General features: G+C 43.5%; 1 protein-coding gene across 6 annotated transcripts in view; it reads left to right on the top strand.

Moving 5' to 3' along the window:
- Positions 1–27,293, top strand: part of LOC138736645 (cytosolic 5'-nucleotidase 1A-like) — a 150,571-nt gene that overhangs the window by 91,863 nt on the left and 31,415 nt on the right. For 2 of the 6 annotated variants that reach the window (XM_069886472.1, XM_069886470.1), the window contains one exon: positions 14,665–15,052. The exons of the other annotated variants lie outside the window; for them this stretch is intronic. In XM_069886472.1, the coding sequence (XP_069742573.1) occupies positions 14,665–14,964 (300 nt within the window). In that variant the 3' untranslated portion in view covers positions 14,965–15,052. Of the gene's footprint in view, positions 1–14,664; positions 15,053–27,293 lie in introns of those variants that run through there. 6 annotated transcript variants of the gene reach the window in all.

Here is a 27,293-nt window from a genome sequence, read left to right as displayed (position 1 = left end):
CGTGTCCCAAGATGGTGGCACCTGTGCTCCCCACGCAGCCGCTGCGTTGCCAGAGGAGAAGACCTCTGCATGTTGCTGGGCTCTTTCAAGGGATTTGGCAAGGTCCATGACCTCTTGCAGGCTCCGATCACTCGTTTCTAGGAGTGTCTGTCAAATATGATCAGACCTGACGCCAGCTACATGCACATCTTGGATCAGCTCCTGTAAGTGGACTGCAGCTGAAACTTCTTGGCAGCCACAGGTTTGCACCAGCTCCCACAGGACCTGCATTTACTCATCCACTGACTCACCAGGCACTTGTCTCTGATGGCCCAGAAGATACCTGGTATAGATGACATTTGTCAAGGTTTGGTATTGTATCTGGAGGAGCTCCATAGCACCTATGTAAGTACTGCAGTCTCTGATAATTTGAAAAATGCGGTGCCCCAACTTTGCGAAGCGTAGGTCCCATTCATCTTCTTTGCTCTGCACATCGTTTCATCTCATGAAGTCATTGAGGTAGTGCAAACACTGATCGAACTTTATGGAGGCCTCCTGAGCTTGAGGATCAGTGTCCAGTTTATCCGCATATATTGCCTTGTCCATGGCATGAAAGTATGGCAATTAAATTGATACACATCAGACTAGGTCATAATTAATAGGCTTTAATCACTGTAAAGTGCAGACACACCTCGCATGTTGCTGGCCTGGTACCAAGGCAAGTACTGAGAGAGGGCTTTGGGCGTAACTGCCTTTATGGGGATTCTCAGTGAGGGAGTTACAGGTATAGGGGTGGGCCTGCCCATACAATACATTCGTATTAGACAGCACTAGCAGTTACACAGTGGTTCCACTACAAAGGAGGAAAAACCCAACACTCAACCCCAACCAACCAATTTTCCCCTGCAACCGCTGCAACCGTGTCTGCCTGTCCCGCATCGGACTTATCAGCCACAAACGAGCCTGCAGCTGACGTGGACATTTACCCCTCCATAAATCTTCGTCCGCGAAGCCAAGCCAAATAAGATATTTGACTTTCTATTTTTATTTGAGCTGGTGAAGGAAGAATAACAATTCATTTTGAATAAATTAACTGAAAGGATAAATAATAAATTTATAAATGAACAGAACTGTTAATGATTAATCATAGACAAACTGTTGGAAATGTTTAAAAATGCATTTCATAAAGTACAAACCTCTACATAAGGAAAGTCAAAAATCCACTTGTGCAAATAAACAACTTCGATCAATAAAACATCATAAATACCTTCAGAAATAGATTTACACAAATGTTGTGGAAATGGAATTTTATTTCACTGGGTAACAAAAAATATTGAATGAACAAAAATATTTTAATTGCAAAGGCTGTGAAATCCAACACTTGAATATAATCAAAAATAAGTTAAAGGAACAGGGAGGTAAGACCGATTTGAATATGACTGCAGTGGAATATAAGGAAATAACTAACATGTTTGAGAAAATTCCATGGAAGTCCCTATATGTTTCTCTTCCAATGGCAGAGGATTCATAAGCCCTTTATGGGAAACTTGGAATTAAAAGTGATAACTAATGTGACAAATGGAGTTAAATATGGCAATAGAAAACATAAGTTTAATACACTTTGAATCTAAAAACTAGAGTGTTTCCTCAGTGGCTAAATGCTGGGAATTATGGAGGTAAAAGGTGATTTGGATGTTCATTTACATAAATTCAGCTTTTATTCATATGGCTAAGTGCCTGAGATAGCTTTATGATACAAAAGTTGAGATGAATAAAAGTTTTGTCAAATAAATTATTTTAAGACCATCTTAAATGACAAAAGTTAATCTTAAAAAACTAATGGAACCTTAACCCCAAACTCAAAGTATCTGCATTGCAAATGGGAAGAAATTATGCTTCAGATGTATTGAACTTTAGGTCCTGTGCATTAGAAAGGCTTTAATGGAGTACAATAGTTCTGAGACAAATAACAATTGTAAATTGCATGAATTTAGCTTATATTTCTTTGGTTTCAATGGCAATGAATGTTAACGGTGGCATCCACATCTTACTAAATTAATAAAGAAAAATATATTTTACTTTTTCCAAGGTCTAAAAAGGATTGAATAGAGTGGATGCAAAAGGTTATTTGCTCTGGTGAAAGAGTTCAGAGCAGGATGCACACTTTTGCACATTAAGCATCTTAAAGTGAAATAAATAATCTTTTGCACAAAACATTGTGGAAATCTGGAACATTCCATAATTCATTTGTGGATACAGGGCAAATTGAATTTTTTATGATGAATTTATTTTTAATGTTGATGTCAAGAGATGATGGATGAATTGAAAAAAATTGTATGAATGAGTGAATAAATAACCATAAGTGAGTAATTGAATGCTAATAGCATTAATGAATAAAGGAAGTTGATGGCTCGATGGCAGGATAATGAAGTTTTAACATTTCGGATCAAGATTCTGCACCAGGACTGAGACTGCAGAGAGTAAATTATCCATTTGAAAGAGAAGAGGGAAAAGGAGCTTATTTGACTTTGTAGCAGTGTAGCCCTCATTATCACCATATTGAGTCCAATTGGAGAACTTTCAGTGCTTGTGCATGCAGAGTAAGCGAACTCGGCACATGTGTTACTCATGGGCATCAAATTGATCATCAGCAATGCTGCTAACATATTTCAACATGCATCAGGATCAGTCGTTAGCAAAAAGGAAAAGTTATCATATCTGAGCTATTTAAAAGCACCATCAAATACATAGATCATTGCTGATTGATCAGTAAGGGCATGGGTGTTGCTTAAAGAACAGTCCCAATTTATGTTACCAGACCGCTACAATTTCTGAAGTCGAATGCAAAGCACTTTTCCAGATGAAAAAGGCTGATGAGGCAATTTTAATGCTCAGTAATCAAAATGTAACAACATGGCAAGTGTCTGGGAGCATTTTTTTTCACTCAGGAAATATACAGTTATTTACAAATTTACAGAATTAAGAAGTCCGGGAGTCTGGAGATCCTAATGGAGCGCCTTAGCACCGGGGAGCCTTAGACTCTTTGGGTCTCCTGGTCCTCTTGTGAGGGAGGAGAGGCGGGGTGGGTCCCCAGATCGACGGTGGAGGGGGGTGCACTTTCCTCCTGGACCAGATCCCCCCGCGGCCCTGACTGGGGACAGCGAGAATGAGCTCCATGGTTCGCAGGGCACCTGAGGCAATGGACCCTCTGTTACGGTGGGTGCAAGATTGCTGATGGAGAGGTGTCCTCCCTGCAATCCGGGTATTCCATATAGGCATACGTGGGATTGGCAGGGAGCAATTTCACGCTTTCCACCAGGGGACATCGGTCCTTGCTTTTCCTCACATGCTTCCCGAGAAGGACTGGACCAGGAGTGGTGAGCCAGTTTGGGAGCATAGTTACCCATACTGACCTTCTTTCAAAATTGAATAGGAGCTTGTGAGGAGTAGCGTTGGTCACAGTACATAGAAACGACCGGATGAAATGGAGCGGTATAGGGAGGACTTCCTACCAGCCTAAGTCTGGTAGATTTTTTGACTTCAGGGCCAGTTTGACACCTTTCCAGATGGTGGTGTTCTGCTTTTCAACCTGCTCATTCCCCCAGGGGTTGTAGCTCATAGTCCTGCTTGATGCGATGCCCTCACCAGCAGGTACTGACATAGTTCGTCACTCAAAAAGGATGAGGCTCAGTCGCTATGAATATAGCTGGGATATGCGAACAGGATGAAATAGAATCTAGGGCCTTTATGACTGACAAAGTGGACATGGAATGGCGAATGGGAAATGGGAGCACTCGTCAGTGACAGAGAGAAAGAAGGTGTTCTTGTGCGTGGAGGGGAGAGGTCCCTTAAAATTATTACTGACCCATTCGAAGGACCTAGATGACTTTGATCAGGTGCGCCTTTGCGGGGCAATAGAAGTGCGGCTTGCACTCCACACAGACCTGCAAGACCTGGTCATTTCCCTGATGTCTTCCATGGAGTAGGGCAGATTGTGTGCCTTGACAAAATGAGCCATGCAGGTGACCTTTGGATGGCAGAGCTCATTATGCATAGACCGCAATTGGCTGGTGTGTGCAGAGGCCCAGCTTCCTCTGGATAAGGCATCTGGAGGATCTCCTGGCCAATAGGGAATGTCATAATTGTAGGTGGAGAGCTCGATCCTCCAACTAGCAATCTTGTCATTTTTTAATTTTTTTCCCCTCTTGACGTTTTTGAGCATGAATGCGACCAAGTGCAAGTCAATGAGGAGCATAAATCTTCAATCAGCCAGGTAGTGTCTCCAGTGCCTTAGGGCTTCTACAATGGCTTTAGCCTCCTTTTTCATCAATGGGTTCTAGAGCTTGTGGCCTTGTAATGTCCGTGAAAAAAATGCAATCAGCCTCCCTGCCTGATTGAGGGTAGTGGCCAGGACTATGTCTGAAGCATTGCTTTCTACTTGGAAAGGTACATTCCCATTCACCACGTACATGGTGGCTTTCACAATGTGATTCTGGAGGTAGTATAAAGCCATTTGGGCTTCAGCTGAGAGGGTGAAATGAGTGGCTTTTAAGAATGGGCCAACTTTATCAGCGTATTGAGGGATCCACTGGGTGTAACATGAGAAAAACCCCAGGCATCTCCTCAAAACATTTGTGGTCCTGGGAATGGGGAGCTCTAATAGGGGGTGCATCCTATTGGGATCAGACCCAATGATGCCATTCTCCACCACGTAGCCAAGGATAGTCAGCCGTTAAGCCCTAAAATTCACTTATAACTCTGACGTGTACGTGTTCAGGACTATCGCCAAGTGGTGAAATCTGTGGAGGTTGGCGTCATTGACTTCCAAGATGTGGCCACAGATGGTGACGTTATCAAGGTAGGGGAAGGTAGCCTTTAACCCATACCTCTCCACAATTCTGTCCATCTGCCTCTGGAAGATATAAACCCCATTAGTGATACCGAAAGGGACTCTCCAGAATCGTTAGAGACGACCGTTAGCATCAAATGCTATATATGGATGGTCCTCGGAATGGATTGGCAGCCGGTGATACTGCACAATATAATTCACCATGTCCAAAATACGAGGGAGGGGGTATGTGTTCAGGAGTGTGTACCAATTAATAGTTTGGCTATCGTCAATTACTTGTTTTCCCTCTTTACCACTACCACTTGCGCTCTCCACGGGCTGGTGCTAGGTTCGATGGTACCTTCGTCAAGCAGACATTGAGTCTCAGACTTTATAAAATCTCAGTCTGCTGTACTGTACATCCTATTTTTGATAGCAATGGGTTTGCAGCCTGGGGAAAGATTCAGGAAGAGAGGTGGGGTGGGGGGGGGGGTTGATATTCAGTGTGGAGAGGCTGTATGTGGGTTCTGATTTTAGAGTCCCTCCATTCTAAACCGTTACAGGAGGAGGGAACCAGAATACACCAAAATCACACTTTTAAGGTGACACAGGAAGTCCAGACCCAACAACATCAGAGCACACAACTCATCAAGAACATACAAGCAAAATTTACAGAATTCTCCCCCCCCCCCCACTTCATACTACAGGTGTACTATACAATGTTGCTGAACATGCGTAGAATCCGAGTGAGACATGAGAAATATGGGTAATTAGAAGGATACATCTTCAGTCCATGTCGATTAGGCATTTAGTGGAATGTCCATTTACCTTCACAGTCACTATGGAGTTGCTGAGCTGGTGAGGTCTGTCCTGATCTAGGACCATCGAGGCTAGGTCCCCCGAGATTCTATGCTCCTCACTCGAGTGGCTCCCAATGTCCTGGGTTACCCTGCATGGCTAAGATGGCGTTGACCTCCTTCTTTGATGATGATGGCGCTGTTTGAATTTGGATCGCTGCAAGATGGCCACCGAACCTCTTGGTGCCGTTTCCTCATCGCCACCCTCCATCAGCGTGTCACACAGCAAGTGGGTTTGGGTGAATATGGGGCAGGCGGCTTAGCGCTAGAATTAGATCCGGGAGCAGTGCAGGCCACGGGCTTCCCTTCGCATGACAAACCCTCTTACCACAGCTGGAACATGCTGAGTCTTTTGCCAGGCAACAGATCGGGGATGTTGGCTCTTGCCGCAGAAAAACATTCCCTGGCTTAGGAAGCGGCAACCATAAGGGGAGCGGTAGTGGGAGCAGCCGGTCCTTGCAAGGGCTCACCTGCGTGAGTGAGTTCGCTGGCTTTGAGGTCGTCGTTCTCAAGCTTGGCCTGTTCCAGTGATATGGCCAGCTTGACATGGCTAGCCAGGTCCTTCTTTCCCAACTCAAGCAGTCGCTGTCTTGTACCTCGAGCGGACGCCTGCAACTAGGGTGTCCCAAATCTGTTCTTCCTCACTAATGCGGCCCGTAGCCACTTCGTATCAGCACTTCTTGGCAAGTGTCCATAGATCCAGCAGGTAGTCATTGATGGTCACTCCTGGCCGCTGCTGACGTAGAGTGATTTGGTGCCTTGCTTGGACTTCATTCTGCGACTTCAGGTACCGAGCCTTCAACACCTCAATAGCAGCATCATATGTAGAGGAGTCCCTGATGACTGCATACCCTATCGTTCTTACCCTCGAAATGAGTGCGGTCCTCCTGAGTTCATTGGTGTGGAAGACGTCTCTGGTAATATTCAAGTAGGTATGGAAGCAGTCTAGTCAGTATGTGAAACCCTCAGCTGCGTAGGGGACAGAGGATCTATCAGTAGCATACCTGGCTTGAGTAGCGCTTCCAACGTTAGGGAATAAGCTAATAAAATTGTAATGTGAATAAAAGCTCTCACAACTGGAGGGAGAACAAACACTTCTATTAGCTTATAACTAAGGGTAGGGTTCAAAAGTAGTTTTCAGAAGGATCCTGGGTTTAGGCGGGAAACCAGGGTTATATGTGAGAAGATGGGGGTGGAGCCAGGAGGCAGGGCCAGCCATCAGCACAATGCCCGAACAGTGAATCCCAGTTCCCTGCATGGCCATATTTTTTACTGTATTTTGAATGATATATTAACTGACATAAAAAGCTAAAAAATATTTAGATAAAAACAGAGCTTGTGGCAATGCACATCCTTATGGCGAACCGGCCCCACTTGTATCGCCACGTGGCGGGGCAGCCATGGGGAAATGGCGTCATCAGAGGTTTCTCTCTGACTCCAACATCTCTTCCAGCGTGTACTCTGGGTAGCGATTATGATGTCACAATGCACCAGGTGACTGAGCTCAAGCTGCCCTTAAGGGACGTGCTGAATTTGAATAAAAACAGTCATTAATGACCATTGGTGTGGTAGCAGTGATTTCCTTCAGCTCCTGCAATCGCCACAGTGGTGACCCCAACGGGCCCAGACATCTATCTGGACCCAGCGAACAATGGACGCAGCCGAGGTGAACGCTGTAGCAATCAAACTACCTGACTTTCTGGCCCCATCACCCACGGACGTTGTTCAGGCAGGCGGAGGCACAATTCCACCTCCGCAACATCTCAGCCAACGTCGCAAAGTTTTACCACATTGTAGACGCACTGGACTAGGACATGGCGGCTAGGGTGGTCAACATAATTCACCGGCCACCAGCAGAGGGCAAGTATACCACCCTCAAAAATTACTCCTGGGGAAGTTTGGCCTCACTCCCCACCAGTGTGCTTCCAGGCTCTTACATCTGGATGGGTTGGGGGTCACAGCCCCTCAGCTCTCATGGATGAAATGCTGGCCCTGGCGGAGGATCATGAATCGTGTTTCCTCTTCCGTCAGATATTCCTTGAACAGATGCCAAAAGATATCCGGCACCATCTGTCCGAAGAGGTCTTTTCTGACCCCCACAAGGCCTCAGCCTGGGCAGGTGCCTTCTGGCACGCAAAACAGGAGAATGACGCAGCCCTCAGCCAAGACTCCAAGCCGGGTCCCCGCCGTCCGCAGGATACCCCCAAGCACAAGCCGGAGGAAACCCAGCCAACATGGTGCTTTTATCACCAGCGCTGGGGAGTGAAAACCCGCAAGTGCCATCAGCCCTGCGATTTCCAGCCAGTCCTGCAACTTCCAAGGGAATGGCCAGGCCAACCGCCATTGACGGCTGCCACAGTTGGCCACTTGAACAGCCTTCTTTACATCACTGACAAGTCCACAGGCCGCCAGTTCCTGGTGGACACAGGGCCGAGCTGAGCGCCCTCCCTCCTACAGTGCTGGAAACTTGAACCTGGACCTTTGGTCCAACCCTGTGGGCTGCCAATGGTTCTGCAATCAAGACCTATGGCACTCGTAGGGCACAGGTACAGATCAGGAATGAAAAGTTCACTTGGAGGTTTGTCCTGGCTTCAGCGCTGTTAGGGGCTGACTTCCTAAGGGCTCACGGTGTGCTAGTGGACATGAGGGGCAGGAGGCTCCTCATTGCCCATACTTTTCGCTCGGTGTGCCTGGGTATGGCGGACGATGACAGACCCAAAATTGCCAAGGTAGCCACCACCACGGATGAGTTCGCCGAGATCCTCTGAGTTCCCTGCCATCCTGCAGCCACGGTTCGACGTTGCTTCCCCCCACCATGGAGTTTTCCATCACATCTCCATAAAAGGCCCCCCACTGCATGCCGGAGCTAGATGGCTGCCACCGGAAAAGCTAAAACAGGCAAAGGAGGAATTCTCCAGGCTCCAAGAGTTGGGCATCGTTCGGTGGTTGGACAGTGCTTGGGTGGTGCCACTGCACATGGTTCTGAAGTCATCAGGGGTTTGGAGGCCCTGCGGAGGCTACAGATGGCTAAATGATGCCACAACTCCAGACAGGTACCCGGTCCCCCATATCCAGGACTTCACAGCCAACCTCCACGGCCTGTGGTTCTTTTCAAAAGTCAATCTGATGCACGGATACCACCAGATCCCGGTCCACCCCAATAACGTTAGAAAGACCGCCATTATCACCCCTTTCGGCTTGTTCAAATTCCTCCAGATGCCGTTCAGATTTAAAAACACGGCCCAGACGTTCTAGTGCCTCATGGACGCAGCGGGGAGGGATTTGCACTTTATTTACTTAGATGACATCCTGGTAGCCAGCCACAGCTGCGAAGAGCACAAGGCCCATCTCTGTACTCTGTTCGCCTGGCTGGCGGAATTCGGCCTCACAGCCGAATGCCTGTTTGGGAAACAGACATTGCAGTTCCTGGGGCACATCATCTCAGCATCTGGGGCAGCTCTGGCACCGGAGAAAGTGGCAGCCATCAGTGTTTTCCAAATCCCTCCTCCCTCGAGGGCCTGCAGGAATTTGTGGGAATGGCAAATTTTTACCATAGATTCATCCCCAATGCCACCCACATCATGTGCCCTATTTTTGGGCTGATTGCGACGTAAGAGAAGACCCTGGCCTAGTCGGAGGAAGTGGACAAGGCCTTCACTGCAACGAAACAGGCCCTCGCAGAGACAACTTTGTTGGTGCACTCGCACCAGGATGCACACACAGCGCTCTCAGTTGACGCTTCTGCCACAGCGATCGGGGGAGACCTAGAAAAGTGGCTGTACGGGCAATAGCGCCCGCTGGCCTTTTTCAGTAAGCAGTTATAGCTGCCGGAGCTTAAATACGTTAGACTGCTCTGTACCTGGCCATCCTCCACTTCTGATACTTCTTGGAGGGCAGAACGTTCACCGTTTTTACCGATCACAAGCCCCTCATTCAAGCACTGGCTATGGCCAAGGACCCCTGGTCGGCCAGGCAACTGCGCCACCTGTCCTACATATCCGAATTCACCTCAGACATCCGGCACAGGGCGGGCAAGGACAGTGTAGTAGCGGATGCACTCTCCCGCCCGGCCATCAGCACGGTAGCTCCCGGCCTCGACTATGCACAACTAGCGCACGACGCCAAAACTCAAGCTCTCTGGACCGCCATCTCAGGTCTCCAGCCCGAGGATATCCAGCTTCCTGACACCGACCAGCTGCTGCTCTACGACACCTCCACCGACTCACCACACCCGGTAGTCCCACGGGAGTGGAGGGCTAGTGTCGTCAGCTCTATCCACGATCTCACCCACTCCTCAGTAAAGATTACCGTGCATATGGTGGTGCAGCAATTTGTCTGGCATGGCCTCAAGAAGGAGGTGGCAGCGCTAACCTGCAACTGCATCAGGTGCCAGGCCCCTGTTCAACATTTCGACTTGGCAATGCGGAGGTTCCAGCATATCCACGTGGATGTCGTGGGCCCCTTGCTGGTGTCCAGTGAGTCGCGGTACCTGTTTACCATAGTGGACAGCAACAGGTGCCCAGAAGCCATCCCAGTCCATGAGGCATCAGCGGAGACGTGTGCTAGAGCCCTGGTGTTCTAGTTGATCGCTCATTTCAGTGTGCCGGCGCACATCACGAGCAACAGAGGTGCCCAATTTACATCCAGATTATGGTCGCAGCTGGCAAGGCTTTTAGGGGTGACACTGCACCACACCACAGCCTACCACCCACAGTCTAATGGATTGGTAGAGAGGTTCCACCGACACCTAAAGTCCGCTCTGATGGCAAGACTTTCGGCCCCGACTGGATGGACAAGTTGCCCTGGGTTCTCCTTGGGATTAGGACGGCACCCAAGGAGGACCTGGAAGCCTCGTCAGCAGAAATTGTTTACAGCATGCCACTCTCCCTACCAGGCGAATTGTTCGGCCCGGAGGCTGAGACGACGCACAACAAAGGTGAGCAGCTTGCAGACCTCCGTAAACGACTGGGCAACCTAACCCCACCACCCACATCTCATTACGGCACCCAACCATCCCATCAACCAAAATATCTGGATGTGGTCCAATTTGTGTTCGTCTGGAGAGGACCACAGAGGGCCCTGCTGCTGCGCCCATACAAAGGTGGGACTTTTACTTTAGATGTGGGGATCAGGGAAGAACTGTTTACCGTGGACCGCTTAAAAGCTACTCATTTAGACATCGCAGCCGGTGCAGATGGCTGCTTACAAGCACCGGGGCCAGTCGCCAAAGCGACAGGATGCGTAGCTGGTTCTTGGGGGGGTGGGGGTGGGTGGATTGTGTGGCGGCACACATCCTTATGGCGAACCAGCCCCACTTGTATCGCCACGTGGCGGGGCAGCCCTGGGGAAATGGCATCGTCAGAGGTTTCTCTCTGACTCCAACATCCCTTCCAGCGCGCACCTTGGGCAGCGATTATGATGTCACAATGCACCAAGTGACTGAGCTCATGCTGCACTTAAAGGGGCGTGCTGAATTTGAATAAAAACACTCGTTAATGACCATCGGTATAGTAGCAGTGATTTCCTTTAGCTCCTGCAAGTGCTACGAACTTTTGTTTTCATTTTTGATGGCACATCATTAGATCTTGTGAATAGTTTCAAAAATGTGATTGTGTCTGAATGTTGCTGAAGTACATTCAGTGTAGCAGGTAGGTATCCAGATATAGCAGCTAGTGAGAAAAACAAGCTACTTCAGCTGAGATTAGCCACAAATATGCATTCAGAAAGCAAAACTAAAGTGTAACTCTCGGAGACAGACGTTGTTATAATGGGAATAGAATGTGCTGTCCCTGCTCAGGATGGTAACTATGTGCCATCTACGCTACCAAGATCTCATTAAGTTTATGGGTCAGACAACAATGACACACAAGATGATTCTATGGTTTGCAGCCATTCTTTTAAGGCCCAGGACATTTTAATAGCGCTCATTTGTGAAGTGTCTTCATTGAAAGACACATCTATTTCACAAACTTTTGTTAGTATGGATGCACAACGCGCACTGGAAGGGATGCTGGAGTCAGAGAGGGATAATCGCCGGAGCACTGAAATCCCCCGGGCACCTGAATGCAGGCACCTGTAAGCGGCTATTAAGGGGATGACAATCAGCTGGCGAGTGCCTGACAGCCCACCTTTCCGCTGCCCCTGCCCCCCAGCGCGGGACATCAGCGTTGGGGCAGCCAGCGCGAGCACCCCAGCCCTGATGTCCCACACCAGCCGCCCCAGCCCTGACATCCCGCACTGGCTGCTCCAGCCCTGATGTCCCGCGCTGGCAGCCCCAGCCCCGACGTCCCAAAGGGACAGGAGCTGGAGTATGCTCCGAGGCGCAGCTGTCTCTTTCAGGTGGCCACCTGAACGACCATTCAACAGGTTTGAGTCCGTTTCTGCAGGCGCATTCTTGGCGGAGAATGCATCTGAAAGCGGCTACTGATGCTACCTGAATCGTTGAGTGCTTCCCATGCTTTCTGTTTTTATTGAAGACAACAGATATTACAGATTATACAGAGTGATTATTGATTCAGCACCCAGCCTAGTTTTGCTTTGTAATTACCTAGCTACCATCTGATCATAGATAGAATGGAATATTAGCACAGAATGATTTTTTTAAAACAATGAAGTTAGTCCACCTCCAGTTGTTCCCAAACTTGCAATTCAGTAGTGGAATGGAGATAATGCACACAAAAAAATCTGAGGAATCTTGAATCTGGAACCTAATACACCTGTACTACCATCTGGCATGTTTGTGTATTTATTTGATGAGGGTGTTGTGAGAAGGTACAAAATTTAATGCTAAATATACAACATTTAGTGCCTATCATTAATTGTCCTTGAGAAGATGCTGTTGAGCCTCCTTTAATCATTGCAGTTTTGCTTTTGAAAATGCATACAAAGATGCTGATAAATAGGAAATTTCAGGATTTAAATCCATCAATAATGGAGTAATCATAACATATTTTCCAAGATAGGATGTCATATAATTTAAAGGGGATCATCCAGATGCAGCTGCTCCCTTGTGCTTGTTGTAGATTTGAAAGATGACATTGGAGTACTTTGGGTTAGTAAGTGCAATACATGTTGTAGGGGTACACACTGTTTACCACATCCAATGTGTACAAGTGTTGGAACAGGTGAATGTTTGAATGGTGGATATAATGCCAAATGAACAGGCCACCCTGTCTAGTTAGTTTTGATTTTCTTCAGTAGTGTTGGAGCTGCATTTATCCAAGCAAGTAATGATTATTTCATCATATTGCCAACTTTTGATGTGGAATGTTATGGTGAATCAAGAGATGAGTCACTTAACAGCAAGAAACCCAGCCTCTGGTCAGTTCTTGTTACTACAATGTTGAGTTTTGCACAATAAATGCTATTTCTCCCAGAGTATTTTTGATGGGCATCTCAAGGGCAGAGCCAAAGAATTCTATAGCATGGAAAAGACCCTTTAGCCAGGATGTCTGTGCCAACCAAGCTCATCCCATTTGCTGCATTCAGCCCATATCCCTCTCAACCTTTCCTATCCATGTACCTGTCTAAGTATCTTCTGAATATTACATTTCTCCCTGCTTCACCACCATAGTTCTATAATTTAATGTAATGAGCTTTGTGAATAATCCTAGATTGCAGGAATGAGAATCAATACTACAGTTTACACAGTTCTGGTGATACACAAGGACATACAGTACTTACACAAAGCTGCCTTGCTTGAATATTTGGCTCATGTTTAAATGCCTGAATAATAGATGGCTTGATTAAATATGTTACTGTAATTTTATATTGGTGCTTCCTGTGGATAATTTTTAATCCCTCTGGATAGTCAAACTGTTTCTCAGAACTCAAGATTGGGCATATAAACATTTATATTTTATAAACACAATTGGCCACAGTAATTAATTTAGATTAAAATAACATTTTTCAATTTGTTTATTTTTTGATACTTTAATTCATGATTAAAGGATAATGTTCATTTTTTTTTAATTGAATTTGTAGTTCTTCTCCACTGGGAGGTCTATTTGTGCCAATGTGACCACAAAAGGATGCCTATTGTGATGAGAGAAGGGTTTGAAACTGGCTTTAGGTTTTGGGTTATCTGTACCATAATTCTTTGAAATAAGAATTTTTTTAAATTCTGACAAGAACGCAAGTTTGGGTCATCAAATGGGCTGGATGACTAATCCCTGGGGCAAAGAAATTCCAGGCATGGAAATTTTTCACCTGGTCCCTTATGCTAACATTCTTGGGGCAAATAGAATTTCAGCCGCCTTCTCAGTATTCCAGAGTAGAATTGTGTGAGCCTAGAAATGTCAGATTTTCCCATTCTTGTGTCTTTTGGAAATCCCACATTTGACTTCCTTTCAGAAGAGCTATTGAGACAATTGAAACATTGTAATATCACACATTTTTATAATATATGGTTTTGTGTAACATTTCCAATTGTGTAAACTTTTAGTACATGAAGGTGTATAATAGCAAAAAAACAATGTTTCTTAAGAGTAAAAGCAAAAAGACTTTGGACTTAAAATTCCATGTTCAGAAGCATTTTCTTTGCTTTAAATGAGTGAAAATACTCTGAATATCATTCGAGAAGAATGGTTATCACAGAATTGATATAAACATGCTAAAATGGAAATAACAGAGTCCAATTATTACACAGTGCAATTTTCCAAAAATGGATCTGGTGGTTTTCTCCAGAATTGGCTAACTGAATGAAAGCAGTTTTTGTCCCTAATGAAAAGGAAATATTTGAAGTGAAATAATTGATTTGATACTACACATCATTTGAAAAACAGACCTGGTTATCATTCAGGAGAATTCTGAAGAACCCTCTCAGAAATTGTGACTGAGAAAATAGTAGTGGTTTACGATTATTTAATTGGGAGGTGAGAGTAAGTGAGTCTGGATTAATTGAGTATAAATGTAGCAAAAGTTGAACCAAATGATCAAAATTTGGAAAATGTTGCACACATGTTGTTTCTCCAAATTATAATGCACCTGTTTCACAAATAGGGCCCCTTCGTAGGATTTCTGGAAGCAATCGGAAATCTCCAGAAAAAGTTCTATGCTAAAAATGAAGGCATGGATTGCCCAATTCGAGTATTCTTGATCATAAAAAGAGGCGGTTCAGCTGTTGGATTAAAAGCTTTGAAGACCGTTCGTAGCTGGGGTCTGAATGTTGACGAGGCATTCATCTTATCTGGCTTATCAGCAACAGTTCTGTTAGATGAAATATGCCCGCATATTTACTTTGATGAACAGGCACTCAACCCATCAAACTTCCCAGCTGGTACACAATGCAAGATGCGTTAGGCAGTCGGATAGGTCTTTTCATAGCAATTATAGTTTTTAAGAAGACCAACTGTACACAACAAGCAAAATTAAAGCTACATTACTGGAAGATTATGGGACTGTGTGTTTTATTGTGAATTTACAACAGGCTCTATTGATTCTTCACTATTATGAAGTTGATAACAGTGATAACTTTATAAAATAATTGGAAACATCATTCATGTTCAATATATAAATATCCCTTTAATCTCACCCTAATTCTAAACACTATCATGGCAACATCTGCCTTAAACTATTTTATTACTTTTATCTAATTTAGAATTACTGAAAATTCTTAAAAATCCAGATATAATTTTAGAGTTAGTTTTAAAATAAAATGTCTAATTGTTTGTATGAGGGAGATTTTCTCTCATTTGAAAGTGAGCTCTTGTGGTTGGTTGTCTGTGTTAAAGAAAATTTAATTTAGTTTTCTGAGAAATTGTATTTTCATTCAAAGTATAGGATTATATTTTTTCAAGTTTAGAATTTCTTTAAAATTGGCATATTTAGAAGCACATTTGAGTAAAAAAACAAGGAATATACTATACATTTCCCAATTTTACCAAGTGCAAGTCCTTCATAATTAACTGGATATAGGAAAACAAAAATGCAGCACAGTGTTTGCTAATAGTCTAGAGACCATATCTAGAATGTAAGAGATTTGTATCTCAAAACTCAATTCAATGCAGACTTTTCTGTTCAAGTTCATATATTCTTTTGTGCTGAAATTAAGAATTAAATTATTGTAATGTTTGTTGGATAGACTTTAAAAAATATAAATAATCTTGTTTTAACAATAATGAACCATTTTACCAAAATGCAACTTCACGTAGCTAAATGTATATCAAAGTGAATTGACATTGGATTTTCAATCTAATCCACTTGTTTTACAATAATAGTATTTATCAATTTAAAAATAAATCATGGAAAAAGTGCAAAATCTGCAAGGCAAAGTTTATTATCTTTCAGAACTACAAATTTCACACTGAATAAATAGAATTCACCAGAAACTATTACAGTATCTTACATTCTTAAGGTATTTCATAGGAGCATTATCAAAGATCAATACGCACATGAGAAAACTAATTTAGGTTGGTAAAATGGGGCAGTTTTAAGGACTCTCAAATAAGGAAAGAGACAGGAACTGAGAAGCTTATATCGAAAATTGCAGAGTTTAAATGGTGCTTTTAAATTTGAGGTAATTGATAAAGTCAGAAATGCATTAGTATAGATGTCGCAGAAGAAACTAAGGCTGTAGAAGATTATAGTGAAAGGGAGGAATGAAAGAATTTTAACACCAGAATAAAGATTTTAAAATTGAGGAAATGTTAAAACTAGAGGCAGGTGTAATTCAGGTAGCATATCTCTGCTTTTTCACTACTGGATGGTGGAAAAACAATATGACATTTAGCAGCAATGAATGGATTGAAAAAATCCAGTGATGTGGTGAGGCTGGATGCTGTTAGTGGAAAGTGGCATTGAAAAGGATGGCATAGTTTGGAGAAGGGTGGTAGTATTAAAGAATGGGGAGGCCAGAGTTCTTTTTTTGTTCCTAATTGATGAAAATAAGCTAGTAGCCATTGACATTTTAAATATTTTCATTGTGGATAATTTTTAAAAATCTTTGCACAGATGTTTAGAAGGAAGTTCAAGTTATACTGATGAACTCTATTTGAATTGCATTGTCAGCAATCCAGTGGTCCAGCATGGTAGGTGAGGTAAGCTCATTCTGTGCTGCAAATACCTCTTACGGCATATTGGTTAGGGTTGATGTTTAGAGCTGCCTGTGTAACCTGTACTGGCATTAAATCCATTTATTGTGCAGTTAGTAGAACTAACATTTTTAGAACCTGTTTACCCATAGGAATATACTATGCATGCTGCAGTTAGTTTCTTCAGGAACTAAGCAACCAAATCAGGAGTTCCTGTGGGCTATTGGAGGCTGCCATCCAAAAGCCAAGTTCACAATTCTCAACTGACTTTTTTTTGGCAATGGAAGAGCATTAGGATTTATTTTATTTCCATATTAAAACCATCAGTTACTACTGCCTAATATTTCCCCCTCCCCCGCCCCCCACTTTACTTCCAGCTCTCTCAGACTTTTTGGATCTTACCTTCTCCCATCCTAGCTGGTAATTCTGATAGATTAGGAACACACAGCTTGCTATAGATTTGTTTTCTATATTTAAAGGAATCTAATTTCTAAGTTCAGGTCTTCAATGTGATTGAACTCTAAATCGCCCTAAATCAGAGGTTGATAGAGTCAGCAATGATACAGACCCAGCTAGGGTTCCACAATATTTGGGATGACCCCTGGTGACCTAGTGGTGTAATTACATATCACCACATTCACCCCCCCCCTTAAGAAATTGTTATAAATTGTTATCTTCCCCCCCCACCCCCCTTCCCTTGTTTGTAAGTTCAAAATTTTTTGTGGCTTCCATTGCCTTCTGGACCTCCTCGGTAGTGGTATAGGGGTGGGGAGTTCGGTCTGCCTTTTGGACTTTCTTGGTGGAGGTGTGGGAGTGGGAAGTTGGTCATGTGGCCGTGTGGGCTAGTGATCCCTTTGTATGGGATTGGGTCTTGCCATCAAGTCTAGGGTGGTGATATTTTGTCCAGGAGTGTGACATTTGTCCAAGCCCCAGGGTCCTGTGAGTACTCCTCCAATTCTTTCCTAGTGCTTTCTAAAGCTTCTGCAATAGTCTCTGCTTCATCTAGCCCCACCATTCCTTTCTCCAGCAATCAATGTCTTGTCTCAGTGGACCATATGCCCACAACAATTCTGTCCCTAATAAAGTCCTCCGCATACTCCTGAGCTGATACTGCTTTAAAGTTGCAGCCTCTCACCAGGTCTTTCAGAGAGAGTATAAAGTCTCTGGCAGACTCCCCTACTTGTTGTGACCTGGTCATGAGTCTGTACCATGAGTGGAGTTCACTATGCCCCTTATTGTAATGCCTCTGTTAAATGCTCATTGCCTCTGGACCTGGCATCCTGTATAAGGGTGGTCTCCCAGCTGGGCTAACAGCAGCATTAATAGCTCTTTATCAGATGCCTCAGCACCTTCCACATAATTCAGAAAGCATCTCTGCCAGTGGCAGAAGTGTGTCCCGGCTCCGCGATTTCTGGGGTCGAGCTCCAGCCTGTCTGGTCGCAGCACATGGCCAAGCCGCAGTCTTTGGTCCCTTAAGTGTAGCAAGGGTGGACCCTGGGGTACTGGGAGCTGCTGGTAGAGCCTCTGTGGGGCTTGTGGCTGCTGGAGGAGTAACCTGGGTGCTTGGGGCTGTTGGCTGAGTCTCTGGCTTTGGGATGTTTGCAGCAGGCTTAGGGGAGGGGGATCCCAGCGGTGACGTCAGGTCTCTGTGGTATGGGGAAACTGCTGCTGGAGGAGTGACGGTAGAGGTGTCTGCTTTCCTTAGCTCTGGAGTGGTTGGGATTTCTGCACATACGTGGCGATCGGAAGCACGATTTGTGAAGATCCTTCCACCCGCACTTGTAGTGGCCCCTTTCTGATCGGACCAGGGTTTAGGGTCTGCGGCACCTGTACCGGCAAACTCACGGGCAGGCAGGGCTCTTGGCCATTTCTTATCTGCCCTATCATACTTCTGTGGTCTTTCTTGCATTCCACCACGATTCCAGTACAGCAATTCCTCTCCATCTCTGTCCTCGGAAGCACATGCGTGCTAGTCGTCCCCGGATTCCATTCCTCAGGATGAGTCTCCAGGTGGTCAGGAATGCACATTGGAGCAGAAGCAGCTTCCATCCTAGTAGCTGTCATATTAGTTTATTAAATTATACTGACAATAACCACAACAGCAGTGCGAGTATAAGACAGCTTTAATAACCTAATTTGTACACTAAGAGGTCTTGTCTCTCTGCAAGATAAACCTGGAAGGCTAGACTGTAGCTCTGAACTGCTTTATATACAAGGTCGCAGGATAATCCCTGGTGACCTAGTGGTGTAATTACATTATCACCACAGCCTCCAACCTCATTGTTTCACATCCCCCCACTGCCCATTTCTACTTTTCCGTTTGCTCGTGCTCCACCGATCAAGGTTTTCTCCCCTGGTCCAATTCCTTCCCACCTACACTTACATTGCCCTCCATCTCTTCAATAACTTCAGATTCCCTGAACTGACTGCCTCATCTTCACGATGGATTTCCAATCCCGTTATACCTCCATCCCCCAACAGAAGGTCTTAAAGCACTTCACTTCTTTCCGGACCAGAGCCCTGACCAGTAACCCTTTACACCACCCTCCTCTGCCTGGCAGAACTCGTCCTCACTTTAAACAACTTCTCCTTTAACTCATCTCACTTCCTCCAGATTAAAGGAGTAGCCACAGGGTCCCAGGTATACCAGCCTGTTTGTGGCTTTGTGGAGTAAAACATGTTGCAAGCCTACACAGGCAAGATCCCTCAACTCTTTTTTTGAATATTTTATTTTTTAATTTTTTTAACAAAAATATACATAAAAAAATCTTCAATATCACAATATATTAAACTTTTTCTTATAAACAATAAAAATATTCCTCCCTCCCTGTACCTTTCCATACATACAGATCTACACAATGTCAGAGCTTATATATCATAAAAATATAGAATACACTTGGGGAAATCACATTTGGTAATGTATAATAGTAAAATTTATAGTCCTTTATTTTAATTACTGCATTTTGGCCCCTTTCTGGTGCAGGTATAGCTGCCAGATCTTAACAAAAGTCTCATATTTATTCTTTAAATTATATGTGGATTTTTTTTTCCATAGGTATACAGCTGTTCATTTTTGCAGTCCATTGTTCTTGGGGCTGCGTCATACACCCGCGATAGGTTTGTCAACTTCATTCACTTCGCAGCTGACACCCCGATCTCAAACTCACCTGATCCATCGACAACAACACTCTCCCCTTTCTCAATCGCTCTGTCTCCATCTTGGGAGACAAGCTTTCCACTGAAATTTATTACAAACCCACCAACTCACACAATCATTTTGACTACATTTCCTCACACCCTGTGCCCTGCAAGGATTCTATTCCTTTCTCTCAATTTCGGTTTCTTCCACATCTGTTGCCTTGATGAGGTCTTTCAGTCCAGATCTTCCTAAATGTCTGGCTTCTTCAACAATACGGCTTCCCCTCCACCACCTTCACCTCACCCACATTTTCTTCATTTCCCACTCATCTGCTCTATCCTCCTCTGCCCCAGACATAAACACAGGATTCCCCTTGTCCTCAGCTACCACCCCACCTGCTTCCGCATCCAATACTTTATCCTCCAGAATCTCCAGCACTTAAAACATGATCCCACCAGAAACATCTTCCCCTCTCCTCCCCACCTTCTGTAAGGTCCGCTCCCTCAGTGACTCCCTCATGCACTCATCCCTCCCCACCAATCAACTCCCATCATCTTTCTCTGTTGTCACAGGAGGTGCCACACTTGTGCTAAAACCTCCTCCGTTACCACAGTCCAGGACCAAAAATGGGCCTTTCAAGTGAAGCAACATTCACTTGTGTATCTGGAGGATTGATTTACTACACCCAGTGCTCCTTTTGTGGCCTTCACTACATCAGAGAGTCTGGGATCAGACTTGGAGATCATTTTGCTGAACACCTTCACTCTGTCTGTACCAGTGACAGAGACCTCCCAGTGGCCAACCATTTCAATTCTGCATCAAACTCCTATGTTCACATGTATGTCCACCAAGAACATCATAAACTGGAGGAACAACACCTGACTTTCTGTCTGGGCATTCTCCAGCTGAATGGCATTAACCTCAACTTTTCTGGTTTCTGCTAGTCTTCTTTCCTTTCCCCCTCCTTTCCTTTGCCCCTATTAGTTCTGCACCCACTTCCTTCTCTATTCACCTAGCCATCCCTACTCCCCTTGCTGCTGTGCTCTTCCTTACTCCTCCACCTATGACCTCCTGACCACACCTCCCCCCTTATCCTTTTATTCAGACACCTGTTGACATTTTTCCATACCTTGCTGAAGGGCTCAACCCTGAAACATTAATTATGTATTTTTTTAATCTTTTACTGTTTGACCTGTTTCTCCAGCATTCTTTTTTACTTTTGATTCTTTTAACATTCTTTTTCCAAAGCAGCTGAAAGTATAAAGAAATCGATGGAGGGGAGGAGGTCTGAGTCACGTTCACACCCTCACAGTTTCTTGTGGTCTTGGGGGGAAGACTCGCTGTGATGCACCATGACAGGATGCTTGGAGTGGGAGCCCCAAATACAAGTTGTAGAGAGACAGAGGTGACATGCCAAATTTTTCAAGCTTCTGAACTCAAAGACAAGTGCACTTTCTTAGCCATAACATTGACATATGTGGACCACACACATCACTGAAGTTGCTCACTCATAGGACTTATGTCATCTGCTATCTCCAACTCAGCACTGTTGATGTCAGATGGGGAGTGAGCTTTGTCCCTCTCTCTTCCAGAAGCCTATGACCAGCTTGGAGGGAGAGATTGTTGTCCAAGCCACTCGTTCTTCTATCTCCCTTATATTCTCTTACTTGTCAAGCTTGTATCAGATCTTGACCTAGTTTGGACTTGTAATTGTTTTCTGGGCAGCTTTGATTCCAAGATGAAATGTGCAGGTGAAATTCAAGTGGAAATGAATTTCAAATTCATAATAGAGAGAAAAAAATCATGTATTGCTACAGTGAACACTTAGTGCCTCGGATTGGAGTTGAATTAAAGGGTAACTATTTTCGTAGCATCATTAGTGGGTGACTAGAAGATGACCAAATTATAAAGAAAAGCCCTTCTAGTTTATCAGAATCCTTAAGCAAAGTAATTAACTATTTTTATTCACGATGTATCATATGAATGATTAAAACAGAAGTCTTTTCCATTTAGTGTTCATAAGTGATTCAAACAAATACTTTTAAGCTTAGACTGGTATAAAATGGTCGTACTCGTGGTGATTTAGTAAAATTTAAATTATAATTCCTTATTATAGCATAAGACTAAGACAATTGCAACCTTAATCCTATGACAAGTAATATCTTCATAAATACAAGGACTAAAGAATAAATAATAAACTGAAGTAAGTAATCTTGGTTGACAGAATTAATTAGTTAAAGACATAACGGGTGGAGGACTAAGCTATTCAGTCCTTCAAGCCTGTACCACCATTCGATATAATCATGGCTGATCATAGGAATTCAATACATTTTCTCTGCTTTTTCTTCATACTTGATCCCATTCATCATCAGGGCCACATCCAATTCCCAGTTTTCCAAAGAACTGACTTCACTAACTTTCTGTGGTTAGGAGTTCCTGGGGATTTATTGACTTTCAACCCCATCAATTGACAGAACACAATTACAATTAACTGATAATAATAATTTCCCGGTGGGAGCAGGAACCTTGGCCAACCAGGCAGGAGTGGCGACATCAGGGTCCCAGGTAGGAGAGGTTATCCTACCTGGATCCAAGTAGGATAATAGCCACACCGCATCCAGGGGTGGGGTGGTGTCAGGGAGTGGCAGCTTCCAGCATTGGCTTACATGCCAAATTGACATTAATATTTACTTTTTGGAGAATTTAAGGTCTTAAAAGTATATCTGCTGTATAAATTGACACCCCCCCCAAACCCCCAGCCTTTTTTTGAGAAATCTTTTATGCTTTCACAAACTGACTTATGCACTGAAATATACAGTAGTCTCATACTTCTAAATTCTCGTGAATGCGTGAACATTTGATCCAAATTTTCCCATCTGATAGTCAAACCATCTGAGAAATCAATTGGTTCACTGGCATAATGAAGGAAATGTAACATCCAACCTTTGCATAATGCTCGCAACAGTAAGATAAATGGCAAAATAATCCATCTCCATGTCCATTGAACAGTAAATGTGGGACTTATTTTGTAAATTTTAATTTTGTTCCTTTTGGGTTTCCAGAATTAAGTTTATTTCACTACTGGTCACATTAACTATTACAACTGGATACCAGTGGTAGAGATCTTAAACCAGTGATTGCATTTTTTTTAAAGATTAAGGTAACATGTTATACAATGGTAAAAATTACAATGCCAGGTTGGAGTTTTTCTGTTCTAAATTAAATTACCAATTGTAACATATCTTTGTAAATGCAACAAGACAATTATAGAGGGCTAGTTTAAATGCATGTATGACATTTTTGTATCTATTTAACAAAAGCATATTGGGGAGTTACCATTGAAAGATAGTAAATTAGATTGAAATTTCATCTGCTTGAACCAGTTATACGATTGAAGCTTAGTTGGCAACAGTTTTTTTTAAACAAGTATTTACAAGCTTCTCTTTCAACAAACTATTTTATTAGCCAAGTAATTGACTGATTGTGACTGCAATCAGTTAAGAAAATAGGAACAATCTGAATTTGAATCAGAATTATGATTCACGTGTTTTCCTCAGGGAAAGTTTGTCAGAAGCACTTAAAGTCTTTGGTGAGTGGAGATTGCAAGATGCCAGCAATACAGTATAATAGACAAGAAAATATTTTTTCTGGTTCTTACAAAGATTAGATGGGTCTCATATGGTGCAGATATTCATACTGTGAATGATTTTCATTGATATTTTGGAAGATACAAAAAAATGCATTGTTCCAGAAGAGATGTTTGCCTTGAATGAAGAAACTGAGTGGGGTAAGGAACTCCTGGAAGTTATTATACCAAAAGTCACCAATGTAGAGATCTGTGAAGCCTGTCAGAAATAGACATAGATATTGCACATGTGGGAAGATAATCAGATTCTTGAGAAAGATATTTGTCTGCATGCACTTAATACAAGAACAACAGTAAAAAAAAAGCAGCATAAGGCTGAATTGAATTTCTATGCATGTCAGTTCACTTTCATTGCTGGTATTGTACCTCTTTGTTCTTCAGATCCAAATTAAATACCATAAAAGAATTCCAAACAGTATTAAACACATGATAGACTAAATTGGATAATGCTGGAAAGGTTGCGGTGGGAGCACAATGGGTGACTTAACCTCATCCTCTTCTTCTACTGTAGACCCAGGAACAAAGCTGGTTGACTATTAACATGATTTGATTGTTGATCCAGGGTTAAATACACTGCTGATTGCCTTAGCATATTACCTCAGGGCAAAAATGGCTGGGACCTGACTAGGCTCAAGTTAACCAAGTCAGCCACATTTAAAAGGGAAGCACATTGCAGTTGCCAGAAGTATTGCATCTTTCTGGATGTACCCTGATTGTCCAGTGCAGCACTGGATGCCATTATCCTCTATCCTCAGAGAGATGGCCCTGCAAAAACGTGATAAAATGACAGTGGGAGTGAAAAATCAAATGGGAATGTAATTGCATAACCAAGCACTGCACCTTAATACACTAAACTCTGTAGCATCAAATCCACAGTCAAATTAGTGGATGCATCCACGAATGCCATATTTTTCCACCTGCATTACTAGTTTCACACAATGGTCAGTTCCTCAAATCCTGTTATCATCCAAAAATATATTTTGATCACCCTTCATCACTCTCTATGGTTCACATCCATGATCTCCATTCAAGTGTTATACAGTCTGCACCAGCAGCAACATAACAGTGGAGGTTCGTCTTTACTGCAACTTTGTACCTCAACACCCTAAGCTATCTCCAGAAGAAAGTTCAAGCATGACTCTTGAGGCCTTAAGAAATTAAAGGTGACAATATGGTCATAACTTCCCAGCACATCCACCACCAAATTTCTTAAAATGTAATCTTCCATCTCTCACTTCCTGCACCTCTCCATCTCCAGAATGATTCCTCATCCATGACTTTATGCTTGCTTCAGACTCTGAAATCCAGACTGGCAAAGTGTAGTGGCTGAAGAGCAGGAGGTCAAATAGGAAGATAGCTTCTTGCTTATCCTAATACTTTCAGGCATTGTCTCAAATACTGACAAAATCAATGCTAATTTGGTCAGATTAAAGCATTTTCAGAATAAGATAAATCAATGGACACATGAACTGTGTCTTTATACATTGTTTGACCTGCTAAGTTACCCCAGCTTTTTATTTTTACTTGAACTGTAACCAGGCTGGGTGTCACTTTCACTGAAGAGGAAGTTGGCACACAAGTTTGATTGTACAAGATGATCTTGATAAAGAAACTGACATGAGAAGGATAAGAGTGTTTGATACATGCAGAACAAGGTACCTGGTGTATGATAAATCTCGAATGCTTAATTAGAATATTAGGCAGCATAATGGATCTAATCCCAAATAGAGCTCTGTACTGAACTTGGAACCTTTTCTTTCCAGCTTGGAGATAGTGCCCATTTGAATTTCAATTTATGCTAACTCAGCTGTCATGCACAAGCAATGTTATAGCTTTCATTGCAAGTATAAAGAAGTTACACAATATCAGAATGTTGTGGTGGAAGCTCAGAATGCCATATTAGCTCTGATATCCCCAGAGCCTTTCAAGCAAGGAAAAAGTCCAGCTGTAAAGTTGGAGGTTCTCTGCCCTTACGCCTAGAGACTTACCTTTCTGAATGCGTGGCCGGCTTGGAGGCTCCAAATCCAACTCTTCTCAGGGAAGAATAATTGGCAGAGCACTGCACTCTGCCGCCTGGCTTGAATGTACAGCCATTGCAAGCAGCTGGTTAGGGCCGGACTGATGACATTATCAGCCAATGACCCATCTCCACACTCACCCCTCTCCATCCATGACCCCCACAAGGCAGGGCTGGCAGGCAAGAGCCGTCAGGGCAGCGGGGCCCGGTGCAGGCTGTGACAGCCTCACCAGGCTGCTTCAGCCTTCGGGGCTGCTCTCTGCAGCTCAAAACGCGGCAGAGCAATGGCTGTCTTCCCTACCCATAATCCCCTATGCAGCGGGAACTATTCAGAGAAAAACAGAGCAGTTCCAGCTGTGTGAGGGATTATAGGTAGAGAAAACACCCATTGCTTTGCCATGTATTTATGACAGGTGGCACTACAGCACGTTATTTCACCTCCATCAGCTCTGGAGGGTGCTATGAGGCGCCACTCGACATGAATGCGATGCAGCAGCCGCCTTTTAGGGACGTTCCATGAAAGGCAAGTTTTAAGTTTTCCCTACGCATTGGTAGCCGCCCTCCAGGCGGAGGCCTGCATGAAATGGCCTATTCATTCATGTGGCTGAAGATTATCAGAGCACTCCAGTAATTTAGATGCATCATTTCATGTTTTTAAATTTAGTTATGGAGCCATCTGGGAAGATGGGAGATTTTTCAATGCACTTTCCATCATATGAAGCCTTATTTAAGTGGTTTTCTAATCCATGATTCATTGCCTTACATGCTACCTGCATCCCCTGATGTGTAATGCCTCAGGATGAGCAGTAATTGTAGTTGGATTTGTAGAGATAAATCAGGAGATTTATCAGCTGGCTCTGAGTTGCCATTACTAGCAGAAAGAGCATGCAGTATTTATGGCAATGTCTTCAAAATAATTGATTATTGCAAGATGCTGATTGGAAGTGGGACAAACACTATGTCTAAATTTAAATTTAACTGCTACAGAACTGACAACTGAAGCATTTCAAACCCTTGAGCATACATAAACTAAATAAATGGAACCAATATATGTACAAGCAGCATCCACATATATATTACAGGCACTGAATACGTGAAGGTAAGGAGCATTTCTGGCCACACAGGCGCACGCATGCACACATTTTCAATAGCTGTGGCAACATTGACAGACCATCCCTAGAAGTGGGGGCTCAGCAGCTGTATATTTTGGAGAATGCCAGAAGTCAATCTTCTACACTTCAATGGGCCCTGTACTGAGTCTGAATGGGTCCCTTACTGGGAGTCAGGGATTCAGTGGAAGAATTTGCTTGGGGCCAGGCAGGAGAAAAAGTGTTATCTCAGGACAGTCAGATGGCATGTTGGTCAACCTACAATCCAATGCCATAGTTTGTGTAGGTGTAACCAAGAGGGAACTGAAAATTATGGATTTATAATCGCTTTATAGTATGCCAAACTACTTGGAATCATAGATGTTTAAATCACAAATAGAGATTATTTGATCTATCATATCTGCACCAATTAAAAAAATGTCCACCAAAATCTTCTATTCCATAACCATTAAATACAGTACAACTCACATTATCCAAAATAGTTGGGACTAGGCTCATTTAGGATAAATGATATTTTCAGATTGTTATGAGCCCAGAGGACCCATAAACCGAGCAGCAATAGATATTCACCCAGACAAATGGTTACTTAAATAAAAATTGCTTTTAATTGTCTTTAAACTTGAAAACAGATTCACACTTCAACTTATCACTATTAACTTAAATAACCTAACTTAACCCTCTTCGAATT

Source organism: Narcine bancroftii, chromosome 6 (genome assembly GCF_036971445.1).
Source record: "Narcine bancroftii isolate sNarBan1 chromosome 6, sNarBan1.hap1, whole genome shotgun sequence".
Classification (NCBI taxonomy): Eukaryota; Metazoa; Chordata; class Chondrichthyes; order Torpediniformes; family Narcinidae; genus Narcine; species Narcine bancroftii.
This window is presented reverse-complemented; position numbering and strand designations above follow the sequence as displayed.